The sequence below is a fragment of the Taudactylus pleione genome, unplaced genomic scaffold (assembly GCF_031769625.1).
Source record: "Taudactylus pleione unplaced genomic scaffold, aTauple2 ptg000636l, whole genome shotgun sequence".
In the NCBI taxonomy this organism is placed as follows: Eukaryota; Metazoa; Chordata; class Amphibia; order Anura; family Myobatrachidae; genus Taudactylus; species Taudactylus pleione.
The window spans coordinates 540,001-561,172 of NW_028285038.1; the positions used below are offsets into that span (position 1 = coordinate 540,001).

General features: G+C 46.4%; 1 protein-coding gene across 1 annotated transcript in view; it reads left to right on the top strand.

Moving 5' to 3' along the window:
• Positions 1-21,172, top strand: part of LOC148479116 (ADP-ribose glycohydrolase MACROD2-like) — an 878,670-nt gene that overhangs the window by 530,866 nt on the left and 326,632 nt on the right. Inside the window, exon 3 of the mRNA XM_088454937.1 lies at positions 8,041-8,070. Coding sequence (XP_088311063.1) covers positions 8,041-8,070 — 30 coding nt within the window. The remainder of the gene's footprint in view (positions 1-8,040; positions 8,071-21,172) is intronic.

A 21,172-nucleotide genomic window follows, 5' to 3' on the forward strand; every position in this document is an offset into this window, starting at 1 on the left:
GTAGTCCCCCCCCTTGTAGTGCCCCCAGTAGTAGTAGTCCCCCCCTTGTATTGCCCCCAGTAGTAGTAGTCCTCCCCTTGCAGTGCCTCCAGTAGTGGTTCCCCCCTTGTAGTGCCCCCAGTAGTAGTAATCCCCCCCTTGTAGTGCCCCCAGTAGTGGTCTCCCCCTTGTAGTGCCTGCCTTTCCCCCAGTAGACACATGTAATAAAAAAAAAAAAAAACACTTACCTGAATCCCTGCTCCCACCGTCGCCATCCGCTCCTCCGTCTGTCCATCCCGGGCCGGCCGCTCTGCATTATGGGAGAGACGTCATGACATCATGACGCCTCTCCCACTGCCCACTGCGGGAGCCAGAAGATGGAGCGGCTCCTGCAGTGGGCACAGCAGCAGCTAATGAGAGTCTGACAGACTCTCATTGGCTGCTGTTCAAAACAAACACACAGCTGCCGGTGCCGGCGCTGTGTGTTTGCCACTTGTGTAGCGCTGACCGAACTCCGTCCGGTCAGCGCTACACACACGGTGCAGCCTGTGTCACAGTGACACAGACGGCCCGCGGCCAGCATGACGCTGCGGCCCGGGGGGCACATGGCACCCTGCCCCCCAGCCCAGCCCGCCACTGTATAGTGCACACATTACGCAGTTTTGTACAAAGAATATTTGGCCATTCACATCAGTCCCTGCCCCAGTGGAGCTTACAATCTATGGCCCTCATTCAGAGCCGTACGCTCTGAGCAGAGCGCACGCTCTGAATGAGGGCCGGGCTCCATTTTCATGGAGCGTCCTCCTGGACGCTCGTATAGCTGTGGGTCACCACCCACAGGCTATACGAGTGTGCATTGTGATGGTCGCGATGGTCGAGACCATCGCGACCATCGAATTTACGAGCCGGAGCCTGCGGTTGAGGTTTTCAACCGCAAGCTCCGGAGTGATTTTGGCTCTATCAGAGCCAAAATCACTCCCACTGACATCACTAGTGATGTCAGTGGGCCGGCTTCTGACGGGAGGCGTTTCCTTAGGAACGCCCCCGTCAGGGAGGCACGCCCACCAAAGGGGGCGTGCTGTCAATCAACATTGACAGCACGCCCCCTTTGATCGGACACAACGAGCGAAGGACTTTCCTTCGCTCGTCGCGTCTGGCGCATGCGCACGACGGAGCTCCCTCCGTCGTGCGCATGCTCAGTCCATAACATCGACCCACTTGCGAGCGGACAGCCGCTCGCGAGTGGGTCTGAATCAGGCCCTATGTTCCTTACCACATACTCACACACATACAAATGAGGGTTAATTTTTTTAATTTTATTTTTTTTGTTGGGAGCCAATTAACCTACCAGTATATACAGTCAGGTGCATAAATATTGGGACATTGACAGAATTTTCATATTTTGGCCTCTATTCACCACCACAATGGCTTTGAAATGAAACAAACAAGATGTGCTTTAACTGGAGACTTTCAGATTTAATTTGAGGGTAATTACATCCAAATCAGGTGTAGGAATCACAGCGGTTTCTATATGTGCCTCCCACTTTTTAAGGGGCCAAAAGTAATGGGACAAACTAAACAATCCTAAATCTAACTTTCACTTTTTAATACTTTGTTGCAAATCCTTTGCAGGCAATTACAGCCTGAAGTCTGGAACGCATAGACATCACCAGATGCTGGGTTTCATCCCTGGCGATGCTCTGCCAGGCCTCTACTGCAAATGTCTTCAGTTCCTGCTTGTTCTTGGGGCATTTTCCCTTCAGTTTTGTCTTCATCAAGTGAAATGCATGCTCAATCGGATTCAGGTCAGGGGATTGACTTGGCCATTTCATAACATTCCACTTTTTAGCCTTAAAAAACTCTTTGGTTGCTTTTGCAGTATGCTTCGGGTCATTGTCCATCTGCACTGTGTAGCGCCGTCCAATGAGTTCTGAAGCATTTGACTGAATATGAGCATATAATATTGCCCGAAACACTTCAGAATTCATTCTGCTGCTTTTGTTAGCAGTCACATCATCAATAAATACAAGGGAACCAGTTCCATTGGCAGCCATACATGCCCACGCCATGACACTACCACCACCATGCGTCACTGATGAGGTGGTATGTTTTGGATCATGAGCAGTTCCTTTCCTTCTCCATACTCTTCTCTTCCCATCACTCTGGTACAAGTTGATATTTGTCTCATCTGTCCATAGGATGTTGTTCCAGAACTGTAATGGCTTTTTTAGATGTTGTTTGGCAAACTCTAATCTGGTCTTCCTGTTTTTGTGGCTCACCAATGGTTTACATCTTGTGGTGAACCCTCTATATTCACTGTTGTGAAGTCTTCTCTTGATTGTTGACTTTGACACATATACACCTACCTCCTGGCGAGTGTTCTTGATTTGGCTAACTGTTGTGAAGGGGTTTATCTTCACCAGGGAAATAATTCTTCTGGCATCCACCACAGTTGTTTTCTGTGGTCTTCCGGGTCTTTTGGTGTTGCTGAGCTCTCTGGTGCATTCTTTCTTTTTAAGAATGTTCCAAACAGTTGATTTGGCCACACCTAAAAAGTTTTTGCTATCTCTCTGATGGGTTTGTTTTGATTTTTCAGCCTAATGATGGCTTGCTTTACTGATAGTGACTGCTCTTTGGATCTCATATTAAGAGTTGACAGCAACTGATTCCAAATGCAAATGTCACACCTAGAATCAACTCCAGACCTTTTACCTGCTTAATTGATAAACGATGGAATAGCCCACACCTGTCCATGACATAGGTTTTGAGTTGATAGTCCCATTACTTTTGGCCCCTTAAAAAGTGGGAGGCACATATAGAAACCGTTGTAATTCCTACACCGTTCACCTGATTTGGATGTAATTACCCGCAAAATAAAACAGAAAATCTGCAGTTAAAGCACATCTTGTGTTTCATTTCAAAGACATTGTGGTGGTGAATAGAGGCCAAAATATGAAAATTCTGTCAATGTCCCAATATTTATGCACCTGACTGTATATTTTTGGAGTGTGGGAGAAAACCCACACGAGCACAGGGTGAATATACAAACTCCACACAGTTAGGGCCGTGGAGGGGATCGAACCTACGACCTCAGTGCTGTGAGGCAGTAATGCTAACCATTACACCGTCTGCTGCCCCAATCCACTGGCAGATGAGAAAAAGACAGTACGACATCGTAATAGTACCTTCGTTCCCCATCCCCTGCAGTGCCTACACTGAATGATCAGTCGTTCAGTGTAGACACCCTCCATCATCCCCGAACATGGTCTATCTGTTGTTATTGGCAGAGTGACCAGCATGTTCAGGCGATAATTGATGTCGGAAACGACCAGCGGGAGCGCGCACTCTTGTCGTTTTCGAGATTAGCATGCCTGATTTGTGCCCAGTTAAGGAGTGATTGAACGATAATGATGTCGTAGTGGATACCCGCCTTTAGATGAAGAAACCTCATGTGAAAGAAGTTATTACAGATAAAAGGTGGCCATGTTAATTAATAATATGTAAATCTATGTATTTTTATTTTATGATAAAAACAAAGCACAGTGAATAACAAGCAAAACAAAAATTAAGCATTGTTCTGATTAATTTATTGTTTTTATGTGTATATAATATATGTATAAATCACTTTAAGGTCACCGAGACTTTTTTATTTTCTCATAGAAAACAGGTATCGTCAAAACTGGACATAGATGAAATACAACCATGATTACTGAGTCGGACCCTATTTGACATTTCATGTAGTTTCAATCCTTTGTACTATATTTTTTTTTTTTTACTTTTTTTTGCTGCTTTTCCTGTGTGAATGACATTTATTAATGAAGTGTAATATGCGCTTTAGCCAAATCACTTGGTTGTCATAAATAAAATGGGCCGCCACCTATGGTTAATTTTGAAAGGGAAGTTAATGCAGGGAAAAACTAGGTTTATATACTTATTAATGTGAAAAGCTCTTTGTGCATTTTATCTTAACTGGTAATTTTCATCTGAAATATAATCCTGCCTGCTTCCATCTTGGACATATCATCACATTTTAGCTGTATTAAGAGCAAAGTCGTCATTACGTGCAGCCAGGTTTGGCATTTGCTGGCACTTTAAAAATGCCAACATGGTAATGGAACGGCATACTTTGTGGATTTTCTATTATTTTTCAATGAAAGAAGCCTTGAAACCTTGAACTTTATTGAGTCTGTTTGATGGAGAAAATAGATTTTAGCCACCTTACAAGATAACAATAATAATAATATTTATTCACATGCTTATTAAGGGTTTGATCACCTAGTGATTACTTAAAATTGGTTTCTTTAAGCCACCTTGCAACTTTAACTACATACATAGCTATGGTCCGGTCCTTCAGAAAGTGTCCCTATTCCTAGGAAGGTGTCCTCTTTATATCTTACCTTATCAGATTGGACAACTTCTCCTGGTCACTTTAAGGCCCTCATACATCGGTGACAGATTGTTGCAATTCCCTGATCACCAGACGCCTGGGTCAGGGCCTCGGGGAAATCCAACCATGATGGATTTTTTTGATTTGCCAATCCCAACGACAAATTAAATGAGTTTGTCAAATCTGGGATCTTTAACATGCAGAACTTATTTGATTCCCCATCGGATCGCCGTTCATCACCTGCAAATTGGCGGTTTTGATCGGCATCGGAGGAATTGTGGCGCAGATACATGGGCCCCTTTAGTCTGGCACAGTGGTGATAAGAAGTGACATCATAATCAAACACCTCACTCCCAAGCCTGCTACTTCTCCTCTGTTTCGGTAGACAACATTCTGTGTGGGCCAGGGGGCACCACGGGAAAATAAAAAAAAACATTGGCTGTGTGATGTTATTACAGTTTGTTTTAGATGCCCTCTAATTATTGGTGCCCTAGATGACCACCTAGATCCACACAATGGTAGCACCAGCCTTGTCTAGGAAACATCAATATCTTGCATTGGATGCAACTACACTCAGCTAATTTGTGTTGTGCCCTAATTTAACCAATCCAATCAAAAAAATAAAACTAATGCATTTGATATGCAGCCAACCCACTGCCACAGTAATTAGAATATATCCCTCTACGCTATCCCACCCTCATTCTAATTCTAATGTACCCAACAGCTCCAAGCAACTAATTTACCAGTTCATGCATGTGACTTGCAGCAACATTCTCTCAGGGATATAATAATATTCTATAGCAGTATTCTGTTCAGTACTTCAGGCACCTAAGAGTTAAATGGTCATAACAGTTATGCTCAAGAAGTATACCATCAAGTGGTGTAGTGTTCAAACATTGCATTGTGGCCAAATGTCCTCGAACCAATGACCCTAATCCTTCTATACCGGGTACTTGAGATATTGAAAACTCTTAATGTATACTGGCATATAGAAGGAACCGTATCTGGATGTATTCGTAAATTAGTTGGCATTGTTACCAAAAGTCCTTGATGTCCAGCCTATTTCTATGTGAAGTAGTTGTGTTTTTCTCCAGGGAGGCTGCTAACAATTTCATCTTTGTTGTGCAGAAATAATAATAAAATCCTCATCTTGTTAAATAGCACTGGATCCATTTCTGGATCAAGCATCCCAAAATTTTACTGTAACAATTATGGGCCTCATTTATCAATGAGTTTTATCATATGCAGCGAGTTTTATAATTAGTTTCTTATGATAATGGTGCTCCAGCCAATCAGCTCCTAACTGTCATCTGTTTGAAAAATTACAGTTGGGAGCTGATTGGCTGGAGCACCGTTTTAAAACTCGTTGCGTATGATAAAACTCGTTGTTAAATCGGGCCCTATAGCTGAAAATACCATTATTTAAATTAAAGGAAATAAGAGAAGTAATGAGAGATTACAACCAATTGCATTTATTATCTGGGTGTAGTTTTGTTTTGGTGTCATATATATTTTCTTGCTCTCTTGCGCTCTCTCTCTCTCTCCCCTTCCCTTTTCTTTCCTGCCAGCTCTGATCTAGCCTTAATCCAAAAATCCCACAAAATGTCAGTTGTTGCGGGATTATGGCAAACTGAAGTCAAATTGTTATTTATTGTTCCTCTAAGGGTATCCAGTCAGAATGTCGTCATTCAGAATGTTGTCGGGTTCTGAATAACGACAGTCGGAATGTCGACATGGACATTAGTTCGACAAACAATATGTAGACATTCACAAATGTGGACATGGTTTAAATGTGGACAAGTTCATAATGTGCACATTTAACAGTCGGCAACAGAATGTTGACAGTACATTTTTGTCTTATTTTTAGAGTTAGGGTTAATATTCTGTCTGTCGACATTCTGTATGTCAACTTTTCATACCACACCACTTCTAAGACCTGAAATATCACAGATATGTTTGGCATTCACTTGCCTGTTTTACTAAAGAACTGTCACTTCCCTATTTCTCTATGGGCATGAGATATGGGGCTATTTAACAAGCTTTTCATAGCTAATGCTTTCCTCAGCTGGCATTAGCTAATGCTTTCCTCAGCTGGCATTAGTTTGTTCTGTTTATAGTAAAGGGCCTGCCGGAGGAGCTCCCCTCTCTCTTTTCCCCAACTCATATATGTGCATTGAAGGATGGATGGGTGTGCATGCCAGTTAGTATGCCTTTGCTATCACTATACCAAAAACTTGTTGCAGAAATGGCATCTTATTGGATTTGGTGTCCCAACTACTACTGATGAATTGTCATATCTTCTACCCTTCCCCAAGTGGAACATTTATGTGCCATTACAGTTTATTTTTTTGTTTATTAAAAAAAAAGTTGCATTTCTATTTTCTGTATGTCAATTTGTTATTACCATTTCAATCAATAAGCATTGTGACTTTTTGTCATGTTAAACACCATTTAATAATATTCTGTCTTTATGTTCTTAAAGAAGTCATGTTCCAGATATGTTTTTATAACACTACAACTAATGCAGGAAATAGTTTGGTTTAAGTTAGCTTTGATTAAATTAGGTTGTGAATTCAGTTTGAGATCAGACAGAGAGTAACTGATGATTTTGGTTAAATAGCAAGTGTGAGATACAATTATGGGTGAATGTTTTTAATCACTTTTAGACAGACCTGGTTGTTTTGTTTTGATTAACCGTTCCACACCCACAAGTCATGCTTGCCAAGGTCATGAGTCTACAGACCCCGTGGCAAGGACTTAACTACAAATTTGCCATGTGGTCCATAGCTGAGGGGTCCTGCCTTATCTATTAGACCTTTTGCATATTTGTGAGTTTTTCACCATATGTCGGTATATAGGACCTATACAAAACTTTGCTGTGGGGTTCTCTAATATCTACTACCTTCTAGCATGAGCATAGATAGCAATTATTGCTTGACAATGAAAACAGCTTGGTGAATTCTCAGAAAATAACCTTTTAAGATGCATATTTCTGTAATGTGTTAATTTGTAGACAGTATTGAATTTTGGGGTCTTGACTTAATATGTTAGTGAAATGTGAAATCTGCACTTATTTCTAGCAAGTACTCATTGCTAGAACATCACAAATGATTATTTTTAATAGGGCAAAAATGCCTATCAAGGTTTAGTAACTGAGATCTGCATAGAAGTTCCTGTTCTGACTAGATCTTAAGTTGAAAGTATTTTTCCTTTCGTTGTCATGCTTAATTAATCCTATTTTCTGCCTTATACTACTACTACTACTTTTTCCAATATCATTCCAAACTAAATGTCTTCAAAGAACACATAGGGTTGGTATTTAGATAATGTGAGATTCTGTACAAAAGACACTCTGCTGTGAAAATGTTGAATCTTGACAGCAATTTCATTAAATATCTTAAGCTTCAAAATAAGATGTGTGACATGAAACTGTTGATGCATAGGCTGTGAAAATAATTTAAGTATGGTAAATATATATTTATATATATATATATATATCTAGTGGGAAGCTGTTGCATATCACCGACAAACTCACTGCTTCAAGTGTCTATGAAATTGAAATGCACCATCCTGCTAATGATTAAAGACAATTACAGAAGAATGGTCACTTATTGCTTGTACTGCATATTTAAGCTTAGTTTATTAATCAAATTATTATTTTTTCTTATTTTCAGCAAATGCAAGTCTTCTTGGAGGTGGGGGAGGTAAGTCAGTTAAAATTTTTTGTTATATATATATTACAATAGCCCTGAAAATGCTTATATATTTTTTTACATAATCATGTATCATTTATAATGATATCATCAAAAATCTTTTGTAGCAATGTGAAAGTAGACACGTATAATATAACATAACTGGAGGCATCTATGTGTTCTAAAATACTGCACAGTAGTTACTGTATCTCCATATTGTTACTAACTTTTCAATCTCTGGGTTTCTGCTCTTTAAGTACACTATGCTGACAAAAGTGATTGGACATCCCCGAGCAATCGAAATGCATACGCGTTCCAAATGGCCACTAACACTTTGTAGGGAGGCCCATGCACTTCAGTAGAGCACGCATAGTGGATTTCTGAGTACTGTGATAGGATCACTGGTAAAGTGGTCTGTGGCAGGTACATTTGTCCCAGATTCCTGTCTTTTGTGTTTTAAACCCCCAGGAGAAAGTCTGCAGTGTAGCAGGCTTGAGTTTCGGCTTTTTGAAAAGCCGGTTTGGGACCTGGGGGTTGTGGGTGAGAGGAGAGGGAGGGCTCCACCCACGGCCACTCCAGGTTTTGGTTCTCGCAGCCTGGTAACAGGCTTGATTGGGTTCCCACCTGAGAGTGGCCAATATAAGCCTAGTGTGTTGAGGGATGATTGTCTCACCTGGGAGAGCAGGCAGGGAGTTTGCTCAGAGACACTTGAAAAACCTATTTGTGAGTACTGTGCTGTGCTTTGTTGCTGGCGAGGGCATTAGGCCCTGCCAGGTTCTGGTAGTGAGGGAACTACCTGTGAAGTTAGTGCCCCGACAGGGCTAGGATTTATATTTATGTTTTCTTTATATTTCTGTCATTGTACAATAAAGACTGGCGCCGACCAGCTTGTACTTGCATCCAGACTGGTGTGCTGCTTCCCTGCTGCTGTGTGTGTGTAAGGAAGGAGTCCTCTACCCAGGAGAGGGACCCCCTAACCTAACTGTGTCACAATATGGTGGAGAATGCGGGCAACCACACACACTGAAGTTGCAGTGAGAGGAAAACTTTCCGTTTAAAAATTAAAGGGACAGACACCCAATTGGTGAGTGTGGAAATAACACTGTGTCCTTGGAGTCCCATAGAGGAGGCGTCAGCCAATGCTCAGAGAGGCAAGGTTCAGCTTCCAACCTACACCCCAGGACAAAATGGAGGACATTATTAAAGCCTTGCTCCAAGCTACAGCAGCTCAGCAGGAGACAAACAAACTTCAGCAGGAAGCTACCTGGGCTCAGCAGGAATCCACCAGGGTGCAACTGTTGGCCTTGGAGACAGCCCAGAGGCAACAACAGGTCGCCGTCGTGGAAACCCGCCAGGCCTTAGTGGAAAACAGCAAGGCCATAAGAGAGGTGGTACAGCACCTGGTCGCCCGGCCCAGAGATGTTAATACTGGTCCTCCCACCACCACTCACTCCGTACGAGCCAGTCACTTCCTCCAAAAGATGACTTCCGGCGATGATGTGGAGGCCTATCTCGCCACATTTGAAAGAACGGCCGAGAGGGAGAGTTGGCCCAAGGAGCAGTGGGCAAGTCTGGTGGCACCTTTTTTGTCTGGGGAGCCACAAAAAGCATATTTCGACTTATGCCTGGCTGATGCCAAGGACTATAAAAAACTAAAACAGGAGATCCTAACTCGCTTGGGAGTCACCACCTTTGTTCGTGCCCAACGGGTCCACCGCTGGGAGTTCCATAAGGACAAGCCTCCACGTTCACAGATGCATGACCTCGTCCATCTGTCCTCAAAATGGCTACAGCGCGAGACGCTGACGGGACCACAGATCGTGGAAAGGGTCGTGATGGACCGGTACCTGCGATCATTACCTGTGACTCTGCGCAAGTGGGTGAGCCATGCAGACCCTAAGTCCGCGGACCAGTTGGTCGAGCTGGTGGAGAGGTACGTGGCGGCTGAGGAGCTGATGAGTATGCCCCACCGAGCCCCGATGGCGCACCGGCGACCTCCCAGAGACACTGGTAAGACTGTTCCAGGGGAGAAGGGTGCTGGGCGGTGGAATGTACCTAAGACTGAGGGTGTAGAACCTGGAGACAGGCCTGCCAGGCCGGGAAGGTTCTTGCCCCGTAAACGACTAGACATTAATATGACTCCGTGTTTCCGATGTGGTGGCTTCGGCCATATTGCCGCTAATTGTGCACTTACAACTGAACCTATGCAATGTGATACTGCTCATGTCTACCGCAGGGGGTCTTTCTTTGCACAGATAGCCTGTACGGCTGACCGGCAGGCTGAGACTGATAAGCACATGTGTGTACTCACTGTAGATGGCAACCGAGTAGAGGCACTGTTAGACTCTGGTAGCTTGGTGACACTTATAAAAGCTGAGTTGGTGAACCCCTTGAGGCATACAGGGAAAACTGTTGGTGTGACCTGCATACATGGGGATACTCGATATTATGTTACGGCCAAGGTGACATCGAGACACCATGTGGCTCTGCTATAGTTTCTGTGGGTTTGGTGCATGGTCTGGTGTACGATGCAATATTGGGGAGAGACTTTGCTCACTTCTGGAAGTTGTGGGAAAGCCGTTTTGTTCCAGAGGTGAACAACCCCGATCCATTTGAGAAGGTTGTCGATGTAGTGGAGGAGGGAGTTTCTTCTGAGTCAGAGTTATTCCCTTTTTCTACTATGGTTGGCGAACTAGAGAATGTGGAACGTGACGGTGGCCCGCCAACTGATGTGCCTCCCATTGAGGTGGGAAGTGTTGTTGGGCCAGGTGATCGTCTGCCTGATTTAGAGGTCAGAAGAGAGGTCTTTGCCATGGAGCAGTTGAATGACCCTACTTTGGTAAAAGCCAGGGAGAATGTAAAAGTAGTTGATGGTAAACCCGTAGACCCTGATAGTCCTTTGTCCTATCCCCACATGGCAATGTGTCAGGATTTGTTATATCAGGTGACTAAGAAGGGGGAAGATGTTGTGGAACAACCAATAGTTCCCAAAGCCTACAGAAGAACAGTGTTGGATCTGGCCCATGGTCATATAACGGCAGGCCATCTAGGGGTAGAGAAAACCACTGAGCGAATAATGCAGAGGTTTTTCTGGCCCGGGCTTCATAAAGAGGTATCTGACTTTTGCGCATCCTGCCCTGAGTGTCAGTATCATGCTCCCAGGCCACATTTTAAGGGTCCACTAGTTCCATTGCCTATCATAGAGGTGCCGTTTGAAAGAATAGCGATGGATTTGGTTGGACCCTTAATGAAGTCTGCCAGGGGACACCAGTATATTCTGGTCATAATGGATTACGCTACCAGGTACCTGGAAGCGATCCCGTTGCGCAATACGTCAACCAAGACCATTGCCAGAGAGCTAGTTCATGTCTTTAGCAGGCTGGGTATACCTAAGGAGATACTAACTGACCAGGGTACACCGTTTATGTCCAAAGTCATGAAAGAGTTATGCCGCCTGTTCAAAATCGAACAGTTAAGAACTTCGGTTTATCACCCCCAAACCGATGGGCTGGTCGAGAGGTTTAACAAGACGTTAAAACACATGCTTAGGAAAGTGGTCGACAAGGATGGTAGGGATTGGGACTACTTATTGCCGTGTTTATTGTTGGCCATAAGAGAAGTTCCCCAGTCCTCCACCGGGTTTTCACCCTTCGACTTGTTGTATGGGAGACACCCAAGGGGGTTACTAGACATTGCCAAAGAGACATGGGAGGGGCAGTCTAATCCTTACAAAACGGTGATTGAGTATGTTTCTCAAATGCAGGAGAGAATTGCTGCGGTAGTGCCGATAGTGAGAGAGCACCTGGAACAGGCTCAACAGGCACAGCAGCGGGTATACAACCGCAATGCTCGGTTACGCAGCTTTGCTCCTGGGGACAGAGTGTTAGTATTGGTTCCCACTGTGGAAAATAAACTTTTGGCTAAATGGCAAGGGCCCTTTGAAATCTTAGAAAGAGTGGGGCAGGTCAATTACAAAGTTTACCAGCCGGGGAAAAGAAAGCCGGAACAGATATACCATATAAATCTGTTAAAGCCCTGGAAAGATAGAACGGTACTGTCGGCCGTCTGAGACCCTCCAGTAAGTCCAGGGCCCTTAGTTCCCGAAGTGACAGTGGCAAAAACCCTGTCGGCAATTCAACAACAAGAGGTCAAGGAGTTTCTGATTAGAAATAGGGTGCTGTTCTCTGACGTACCTGGGAAAACCTCGGTCATTAAACATGACATCATCACTGACCCAGGGGTTAAAGTTAATCTAAAGCCCTATAGGTTACCAGAAGCACAAAGAGAATCGGTGTCGAAAGAAATTAAAAATATGCTAGAGTTAGGGGTTATTGAAGAATCACATAGTGAATGGTCAAGTCCCATTGTGTTGATTCCAAAGTCCGACGGGAGTGTGCGTTTCTGCAATGACTTCCGAAAGTTGAACAGTGTTTCAAAATTCGATGCCTACCCGATGCCAAGAGTGGATGAACTGATTGAGAGACTAGGGATGGCAAGGTATTTAACCACTCTTGACCTAACCAAAGGGTATTGGCAAGTACCGTTAACCGAGAACGCCAAACAAAAGACAGCTTTTTCAGCGCCAGAGGGCTTGTTTCAGTACAAGATGTTGCCCTTCGGGCTACATGGGGCACCTGCTACCTTCCAAAGAATGATGGACAGGATTCTAAGGCCCCATAGACGGTATGCGGCTGCGTATCTGGATGACGTGGTCGTTCATAGTCCTGATTGGCAGTCTCACTTACCCAGGGTACAAGCAGTGTTGGACTCCATGTATAAGGCAGGTTTGACAGCCAACCCAAAAAAGTGTTGTCTAGGCATGGAGGAAGTAAAATATCTGGGATACACCATTGGCAGAGGCCTGATAAAGCCTCAGCTCAATAAAGTTGATGCCATACAAAACTGGCCACGGCCTCTGAATAAGAATCAGGTGAGAGCCTTCTTGGGAATTACGGGGTACTACAGGAGGTTTATACCCAACTTTGCCACCATGGCAGTCCCACTGACTGACCTGACCAAAGGCAAACAAAAAGTCATGGTAGAATGGAGTCCTGAGGCAGAGAAAGCTTTTCAGGAGTTGAAAGTAGCATTGTGTTCCCAACCAGTCATGATGACTCCTAATTTTGAAAGGGAATTCATAGTACAAACCGATGCATCAGAAGTAGGTATAGGAGCTGTCCTGTCCCAGAACAAGGAGGGTGAGGAACACCCTATTTTCTATCTTAGCAGAAAGTTGAATGTACATGAGAGAAACTATGCCACAGTGGAGAAGGAGGCGTTGGCCATAAAGTGGGCGTTAGAGGCTCTCAGGTACTACTTGGTCGGAAGAAAGTTCAAATTGATCACTGACCATGCCCCTCTGAAGTGGATGTCTGAAAATAAGGACAGTAATGCGAGAATTACAAGATGGTTCTTGGCGTTACAAACTTAAAAATTTTCAGTGGAACACAGGCCAGGAAGCCAGCTGGCCAATGCTGACGCGTTGTCATTGTTTGGGGGCTTCAGTTGTTCCGCCCCACAGGTCGAAACAAAGGGGGGGATATGTGATAGGATCACTGGTAAAGTGGTCTGTGGCAGGTACATTTGTCCCAGATTCCTGTCTTTTGTGTTTTAAACCCCCCAGGAGAAAGTCTGCAGTGTAGCAGGCTTGAGTTTCGGCTTTTTGAAAAGCCGGTTTGGGACCTGGGGGTTGTGGGTGAGAGGAGAGGGAGGGCTCCACCCACGGCCACTCCAGGTTTTGGTTCTCGCAGCCTGGTAACAGACTTGATTGGGTTCCCACCTGAGAGTGGCCAATATAAGCCTAGTGTGTTGAGGGATGATTGTCTCACCTGGGAGAGCAGGCAGGGAGTTTGCTCAGAGACACTTGAAAAACCTATTTGTGAGTACTGTGCTGTGCTTTGTTGCTGGCGAGGGCATTAGGCCCTGCCAGGTTCTGGTAGTGAGGGAACTACCTGTGAAGTTAGTGCCCCGACAGGGCTAGGATTTATATTTATGTTTTCTTTATATTTCTGTCATTGTACAATAAAGACTGGCGCCGACCAGCTTGTACTTGCATCCAGACTGGTGTGCTGCTTCCCTGCTGCTGCTGTGTGTGTAAGGAAGGAGTCCTCTACCCAGGAGAGGGACCCCCTAACCTAACTGTGTCACAGTACCCAGAACCTCCCCTGACAGACTCAAGAGCAGGCACCATGTTCTTAAGCCCCATCCATCTCGTGGCAAAATGCCGCGATTCACTGGTCAGTCGGGAGGATAGAATCACGTCATTTGGCTCCGCCCCCTGTTGATCGACGCACGAATCGCTGTATTTTGCCACTAGGGGGGGGGGGGCCTAATGACGTGGTGCCAGGGGTGTAGCGAGGGTGGTTCCAGTGGAGCATGCGCTCCAGGTGCCAAATTGGACAGAGGGCGCCATCCAGTGTTCCCGAAATAATGGGGCGCTGCACAGTATGACGGCCGCCTGCTATTTTTATCTTGGTTTGTTTTCTCTATATCCTAAATAAGTTACGGTTCTGAGATCCCGTTTCTACATTTCATGCTCCGTGAAGCTGCCCAGATTGCCTCCCCTCCGGCCCTCCCTCCTCTGTGATCATCTTCTGTCACCTCTCCTTTCCTGTCAGATTGATTACATTCACCTCTTTAATTCCCTCCCCTCTCTACCCTGTGATTGGCTCTCTGCCCTGTCCTCTCCTTTTCTTATTGGCTTCTGTCACCTCCCTTCTCTGATCGACTTTGTCCCTCCCCTCTACTTTCTTATTGGCTTCTGTCACTACCTCTCTCCTTTTCTTATTGGCTTCTGTGACCACCCCTCTCCTCTCCTCTCCTTTTCTTATTGGCTTCTGTGACCACCCCTCTCCTTTTCTTATTGGCTTCTGTGACCACCCCCTCCTCTCCTTTTCTTATTGGCTTCTATCACATACCCTCACTGATGGCACTTTCCACTCCCCTCTCCTGTTTGATCCCCTCCCTCCTTCTCTCCTCATGCATTCATTGTGTTTTCATGGACTTAACAGTTACACATCCGAGGTAAAATCCTAAACTTCAATTACAAGGTATAAGTTTTAAAAAATTCACTGCTTTGCTATTCAAAGTAATGGAGGTGTTCCCAGGCATGACCACACAGTGTTATTTTAAAGGTCTTTTAAAAAAATATTAGGAGACCTGAAATAATAGTAATGGTGGTAGACATGACATGATTAGTAGTACTCACATTAATATAGGTGCAATGTATATTTGCGAAGCAGGAGCATAGGTGAGGAGGGAGCTTCCCATAGGTGTTCCCACTCCAGTGATAGTTGCTTGGGGCAGTAATGCAGTAATAAGCTGTGCACCCTGTGGAATCTCACTCTAGCACATGTACTCTGTCAATTTAAGTTAAATGATCAGAATATATAATATATCTCCTCTATTGACTAATAACAATGATTCAAATAAGATAAAAGTCAGATCCTAGGTGCTATACATAAATAAAGCACTGGCAAGGAGCTACCCGTTAAAGCATTCTATTCCCCCAATGGGACTTCAATGCCCAGCGTGATACTACCACTGTTTGCTGTTTTTCATTTCAGTATTCCCCTCGCAGGCTGTCCATACCCCACTGGCACTGTTCAGTATAGGGAGTAAGGGGGAGGGGGGCACTATTACATGCGCTTTCTCCAGGCGCCATAGTTCCACGCTGCTCCTCTGCATCGTGCAAGGTAAGTCATACTTGCCTACCCTCCCGATTTGGTTGGGAGCCTCCCGAAAATTGGGTGGCGCTCCCAAACTCCCGGGAAGGCAGGCAATTCTCCCGGCAGCTGCTGACCCCTTCCGCCCCCCACCACAATTACAAGAAAATTCACGACAGAAGGGGGGCTTGTGACGCGATTCACGTCGAATCGTGTCATTTTGGCCCCGCCCCCTGCTTCACACTGCCTGTAATATCAGCAGTTTGTAGCGGGGGCAGGGCCAAAATGACGCGAAAACGTGTTTGCTGGCCACACCCCCCCAGTCAAGCTGATCTGGCTGCTCCCTACCGGATGGGGCAGCTAGATAATCGGCAAGTACGAGGTAAGTGTGTGCGTGCAATGTATGTGTAACACGTGTGTGTATGCAAAGAATGTATATATATATATATATATATTTATACAGTCAGGTGCATAAATATTGGGACATTGACAGAATTTTTATATTTTGGCCTCTATTCAGCACCACAATGGCTATGTGTGTGTATGCAAAGTATATATATATATATATATATATATATATATACAGTATACAGTGGTCGAAGTGGGGCGGTATGACCACTTCCCGCTGTCACTTCATTTTTGCTGCAGAACATGTACCAGCGCTGGGATCGAGTATGGGATCCCAGCGCTGGAACAGCAGCGTGTGAAGATGTGTCCCGCTGTGGACACACCTCTATCGGCGTCGCCGGCGCTGTCACGGAGCCGGGAGTTTCGTGTCTCGGCTAGACTGCAGCAGTAAGCAGCGGCAGCAGAACTGACAGCCAGCCAATCATGGCTCACAGAGCGCCCGCCAATGAGAAGCTGCCAGGTGGCAGCTTCTCATTGGCTCACGGCCGGACACCAAAATTAAAAATCCTCCCCTTCTTTAGCGAGTGAACCAGTCTGCGTGCCGGGATTGGCTGGCGGCCAATGGTGGCTATCCTGCAGTTAAAATGAAGCAGGGACCCAATGATCCCGGGCCCCGGCTATGTTCCAGATGCACCGTAGCAGGTAAGTGGGAATCAAAGAGAGGGGCTGGCAGAGGGATTCTGTTAGAGAGAATAGACGGGGTGAGAGAGGGGGATGCAGGCAGGGAGAAATGGCGGGGGGTGAGAGAGGAGAGGTGCAGTGGGTGAGAGAACCAGGGGCTAAAAGGGTATCAGGGAGTGAGAGGTAGGGGGGGAATTCAAATTTCCATACCCCCACCTCTAAATTCCCACTTCGAGCACTGTGTGTATATATATATATATATATATATATATATATATGTGTGTGTGTGGAAACCCCCCTTTAAAAATCCTGCGTTTGACACTGCACTTGCAGTTCTACGGAACCAACAAATGTTTTTGTCAACATTCAGTAACCCGGATGGACTGGTCAGCTCAGAGTCCAGATCTTATTCCAATTCATCCCAAAGACTGTCAATGGGGTTGACGGGTATGTTCTAGGCCGACTCGACCTTTTTCAGCGTCACAGTTGGTCACTGTACTTAAGGCAGAATGATAAAACATACCGCCTGCTGTTGTCCAGGAACTTGTGTACAGTTTGCCAAGAAGGGTGTCTGCAAAGTTCTGACATCAATAATCTATTTGCTGTCAGCGTCCAATCACTTTTGTCTACATAGTGTATAGTGACACTAAAGCATATTTAGCTGACTTTAAATGAAAAGACTCCAGGAAAATCCCAGAGAGGGGCAGCCAGGTGGGAGGTGTGTCACCATGGTCACATCATCGTCCATCCTACTCCCAAATCAATTTGCTATTCATGGCATTGTATAGTGAGGTGCTGAGCTATGATGGCTCGATCAATGCTAATCGCGCCATTCAGCGCATGTGAAGTGAGCATCATGCGGAAGAGTGGGGAGTCCGGAAGAGCCCCCAAAATTCTGAAGTTTCCCAGAATGTATGGTAAGAAGGTAAGTATATGCTAAAGGTAATGCACCATAAATTATCTCCCACCATGTGTTCTGCTCCTTCATTCTGTATTGACATTGTGTTTTGGGAACTGACTCATATTCAAGGGAGGTCCGGCCTCAGAGTGGGCAGAGGGCCTGATTCACTACGGAATGCAATAGCAATTACGCACGCAGTCTCACTACGATAGTATACTAATTCACTGCGGTCGCTATGCCGCTGCTGCACTACGTAAGGACGCCCACTTTACCTTAAACACATCCGTAATGTTTAGCAAGACTGCAAAACCATCGGTACAATCTCGAGTACAATCGCAGCCTCACGCACACTTGTACAAGCTCTGACCTTACTCAGTAATTAATAACTTCCACTCACGCTATGAGGCCTCAGGCTGCGTAGGGCATCGCAGTGGATAATTTATGCACTTCAAACGCACTGGCATGCCTGTGTTTGGCCAACCCCCCCTCCCCCAACACCACCCGCAAACGGCACTTCCTGTCAATCACTCTGCGATGGGTCGCTTAGTCGCTGCTATCGCAGTGGCTGGCTCGCACACGTGCACTGCGGTGCATACGCATGTGCAGTACACAACAATCAGCCGATTGCCTGAATATTACAACTGCGTTCCTTGCTGAATCAGGCCCAGAGTCCAGACCTTTACAAAATTATCTGGAGTATCATGAGTGATCGAGGTGACGCGTTCATTCTTGTAAGTAGACCAAATTACGTTAATTATGGCCGACAGGGAGGGTGGGGACCCCGATTTTCAGTTTGATGCTATTTGGCACTTAGCTGTATTTAGGAAATGTTTAATTCTGTAATGGGCAAGTAATGTGGGGGATACGGTGTCATAGTAGAGACTATAGAGGGGAGGTCGACATTTGCATACCGACTACCGTCCTAATTAAATCAGTCCAGAAGTGCTGAGTGCTGGTACATGACCACCATATGTGCCGGGTACCTCATTGTCCACACATACAGATATGTCCACATAGCTTCCTCGCGCATTAAACAGCCCTTCTAGTCGCACCATGCCATGGCGCATGTCGGTAGCACCGAGCATATATTCGTGTGACTTTTCTTCTTACAATGTGTCTTATTCGCAGGCTGATGTGCAAGCATCTTCTGCTGATTAAAATGATATGCGGCATGCCTATATTCTGTGTGTGACTGCATCGGCATGTGAAATGCTACGTTACAGTGTCACAGCCGGTGACACTGTAATGTAGCATTTCGCATGTAGATATAACCGCAGTAGCACACGGAATATAGGCATGCCGCATATCATTTTACTGATAACATAAGCTGCTTGTGCGCCGTATTAGCATCGCTTGCAAGTCGCACTGTAAGGAAAAAGCCGCACGAAAAGACACTCGGCGCTACCGATACGCATGGCACTCGCATGTTGTGTAACGTGTCTTTTAGCGCACGGAGGTTAGGTGTATATGGATACATCTGTATGCCAACACAGCACAGACTCAGAATGGAATATTAAATGAAGTCGTGCAGGTACTAGAGTCACCTACATTACGTTCCCAGGCCAGCTCATGTAATTTCTTTTAAGGGTTGGCTATGGGAGAGTAAAAGTTGATATTGTATATCGAAATAAGCCCTTTTAAAAAGTGAGAGCGCCTACATAGTGATTTTATGGGAAAGCCCAAAAGTATTGAGGCCAACACTTGATTTTCACCATCTCTGAGAATACCACCCTAAAATGCTACTTGTCCAGTGGCGGGCTGGGCCGGGGGGCAGGGTGCCCTCTGCCCCCGGGCCGGTCCACGCTGGGCCAGTCCCAGGGCCGTCGCAAACACTCTCAGCAAAGCCAAAGCATGCATTGCAGGGAGGCTCCATGCTAGAGAGGCGCTCTCCTTGCTTGCTGCAACTTAGTTTAGTGTTTATGTTGCCGACTGCCTCTCTCCCCCCTGGCCGGGTCCCTCCCCTCCCCTCTCCTTGGAGGCAGACAGCACTTGAGCACATACTTTGCCGGCCCATCCGTTCAGATACGCGGCGGCGCTGTCACTGCCAAAGCCCTGCTGCTGCCACCAGTCCCGCCCACGATGTCGCCACCAATTCATCTGCTGCTGCCGCCAGTCTGGCGTTGTCACCGCCGAGTCACCTGCTGCTGCCGCCAGTCCCACGATGTCACCGCCTGTCCCCTGCTGTGCAGGACACGACAGTCCCACGTTGTCACCGCCGATTCACCTGCTGCCGCCGCCAATCCCGCGATGTCACCGCCGATTCACCTGCTGCTGCCGCCAGTCCCACGATGTCACCGCCAGTCCCCTGCTGTGCAGGACACGACAGGTAAGTAACAAAGTTGACTACTGGCGGGGAAATGAGAGGAGCTGTGTTGAGGAGAGCCGTGAAGTAAGGGGCTCTGCTCTGTCTCTCCCCAGTATCACCTGTGATGTGAGGGGCTGTGCTGAGGGGGGCTATGCTGATGGGGACTGTGGTGTGAAGCGGTGTGGTGTGAAGACTGCCTGTTTGCTTCTCATCACCCACTCCCTTTCCCTGTTTCCCTCTCTGTCACCCTCTAATCCCTCCCCAGTGTCACCCACTGCCTCTTCCCAGTGTCACCCACTGCCTCTTCCCAGTGTCACCCACTGCCTCTTTCCAGTGTCACCCACCGCCTCAACCCAGTTTCACCCACCGCCTCTTTCCAGTGTCACCCACTGCCTCTTTCCAGTGTCACCCACTGCCTCTTCCCAGTGTCACCCACCGTCTCTTCCTAGTGTCACCCACCGCCTCTTCACAGTGTCACCCACTGCCTCTTCCCAGTGTCACCCACTGCCTCTTTCCAGTGTCACCCACTGCCTCTTTCCAGTGTCACCCACTGCCTCTTTCCAGTGTCACCCACTGCCTCTTCCCAGTGTCACCCACTGCCTCTTTCCAGTGTCACCCACTGCCTCTTTCCAGTGTCACCCACTGCCTCTTTCCAGTGTCACCCACTGCCTCTTTCCAGTGTCACCCACTGCCTCTTTCCAGTGTCACCCACCGCCTCTTCCCAGTGTCACCCACCGTCTCTTCCCAGTGTCACCCACTGCCTCTTCCCAGTGTCACCCACTGCCTCTTTCCAGTGTCACCCACTGCCTCTTTCCAGTGTCACCCACTGCCTCTTTCCAGTGTCACCCACTGCCTCTTTCCAGTGTCACCCACAGCCTCTTTCCAGTGTCACCCACTGCCTCTTTCCAGTGTCACCCACTGCCTCTTTCCAGTGTCACCCACTGCCTCTTCCCAGTGTCACCCACCGCCTCTTCCCAGTGTCACCCACTGCCTCTTCCCAGTGTCACCCACTGCCTCTTCCCAGTGTCACCCACTGCCTCTTTCCAGTGTCACCCACTGCCTCTTTCCAGTGTCACCCACTGCCTCTTTCCAGTGTCACCCACTGCCTCTTTCCAGTGTCACCCACTGCCTCTTCCCAGTGTCACCCACTGCCTCTTTCCAGTGTCCCCATGTTGTCTCTATTTCTGAGAAATAACCACCATCTTATTTTTCTTT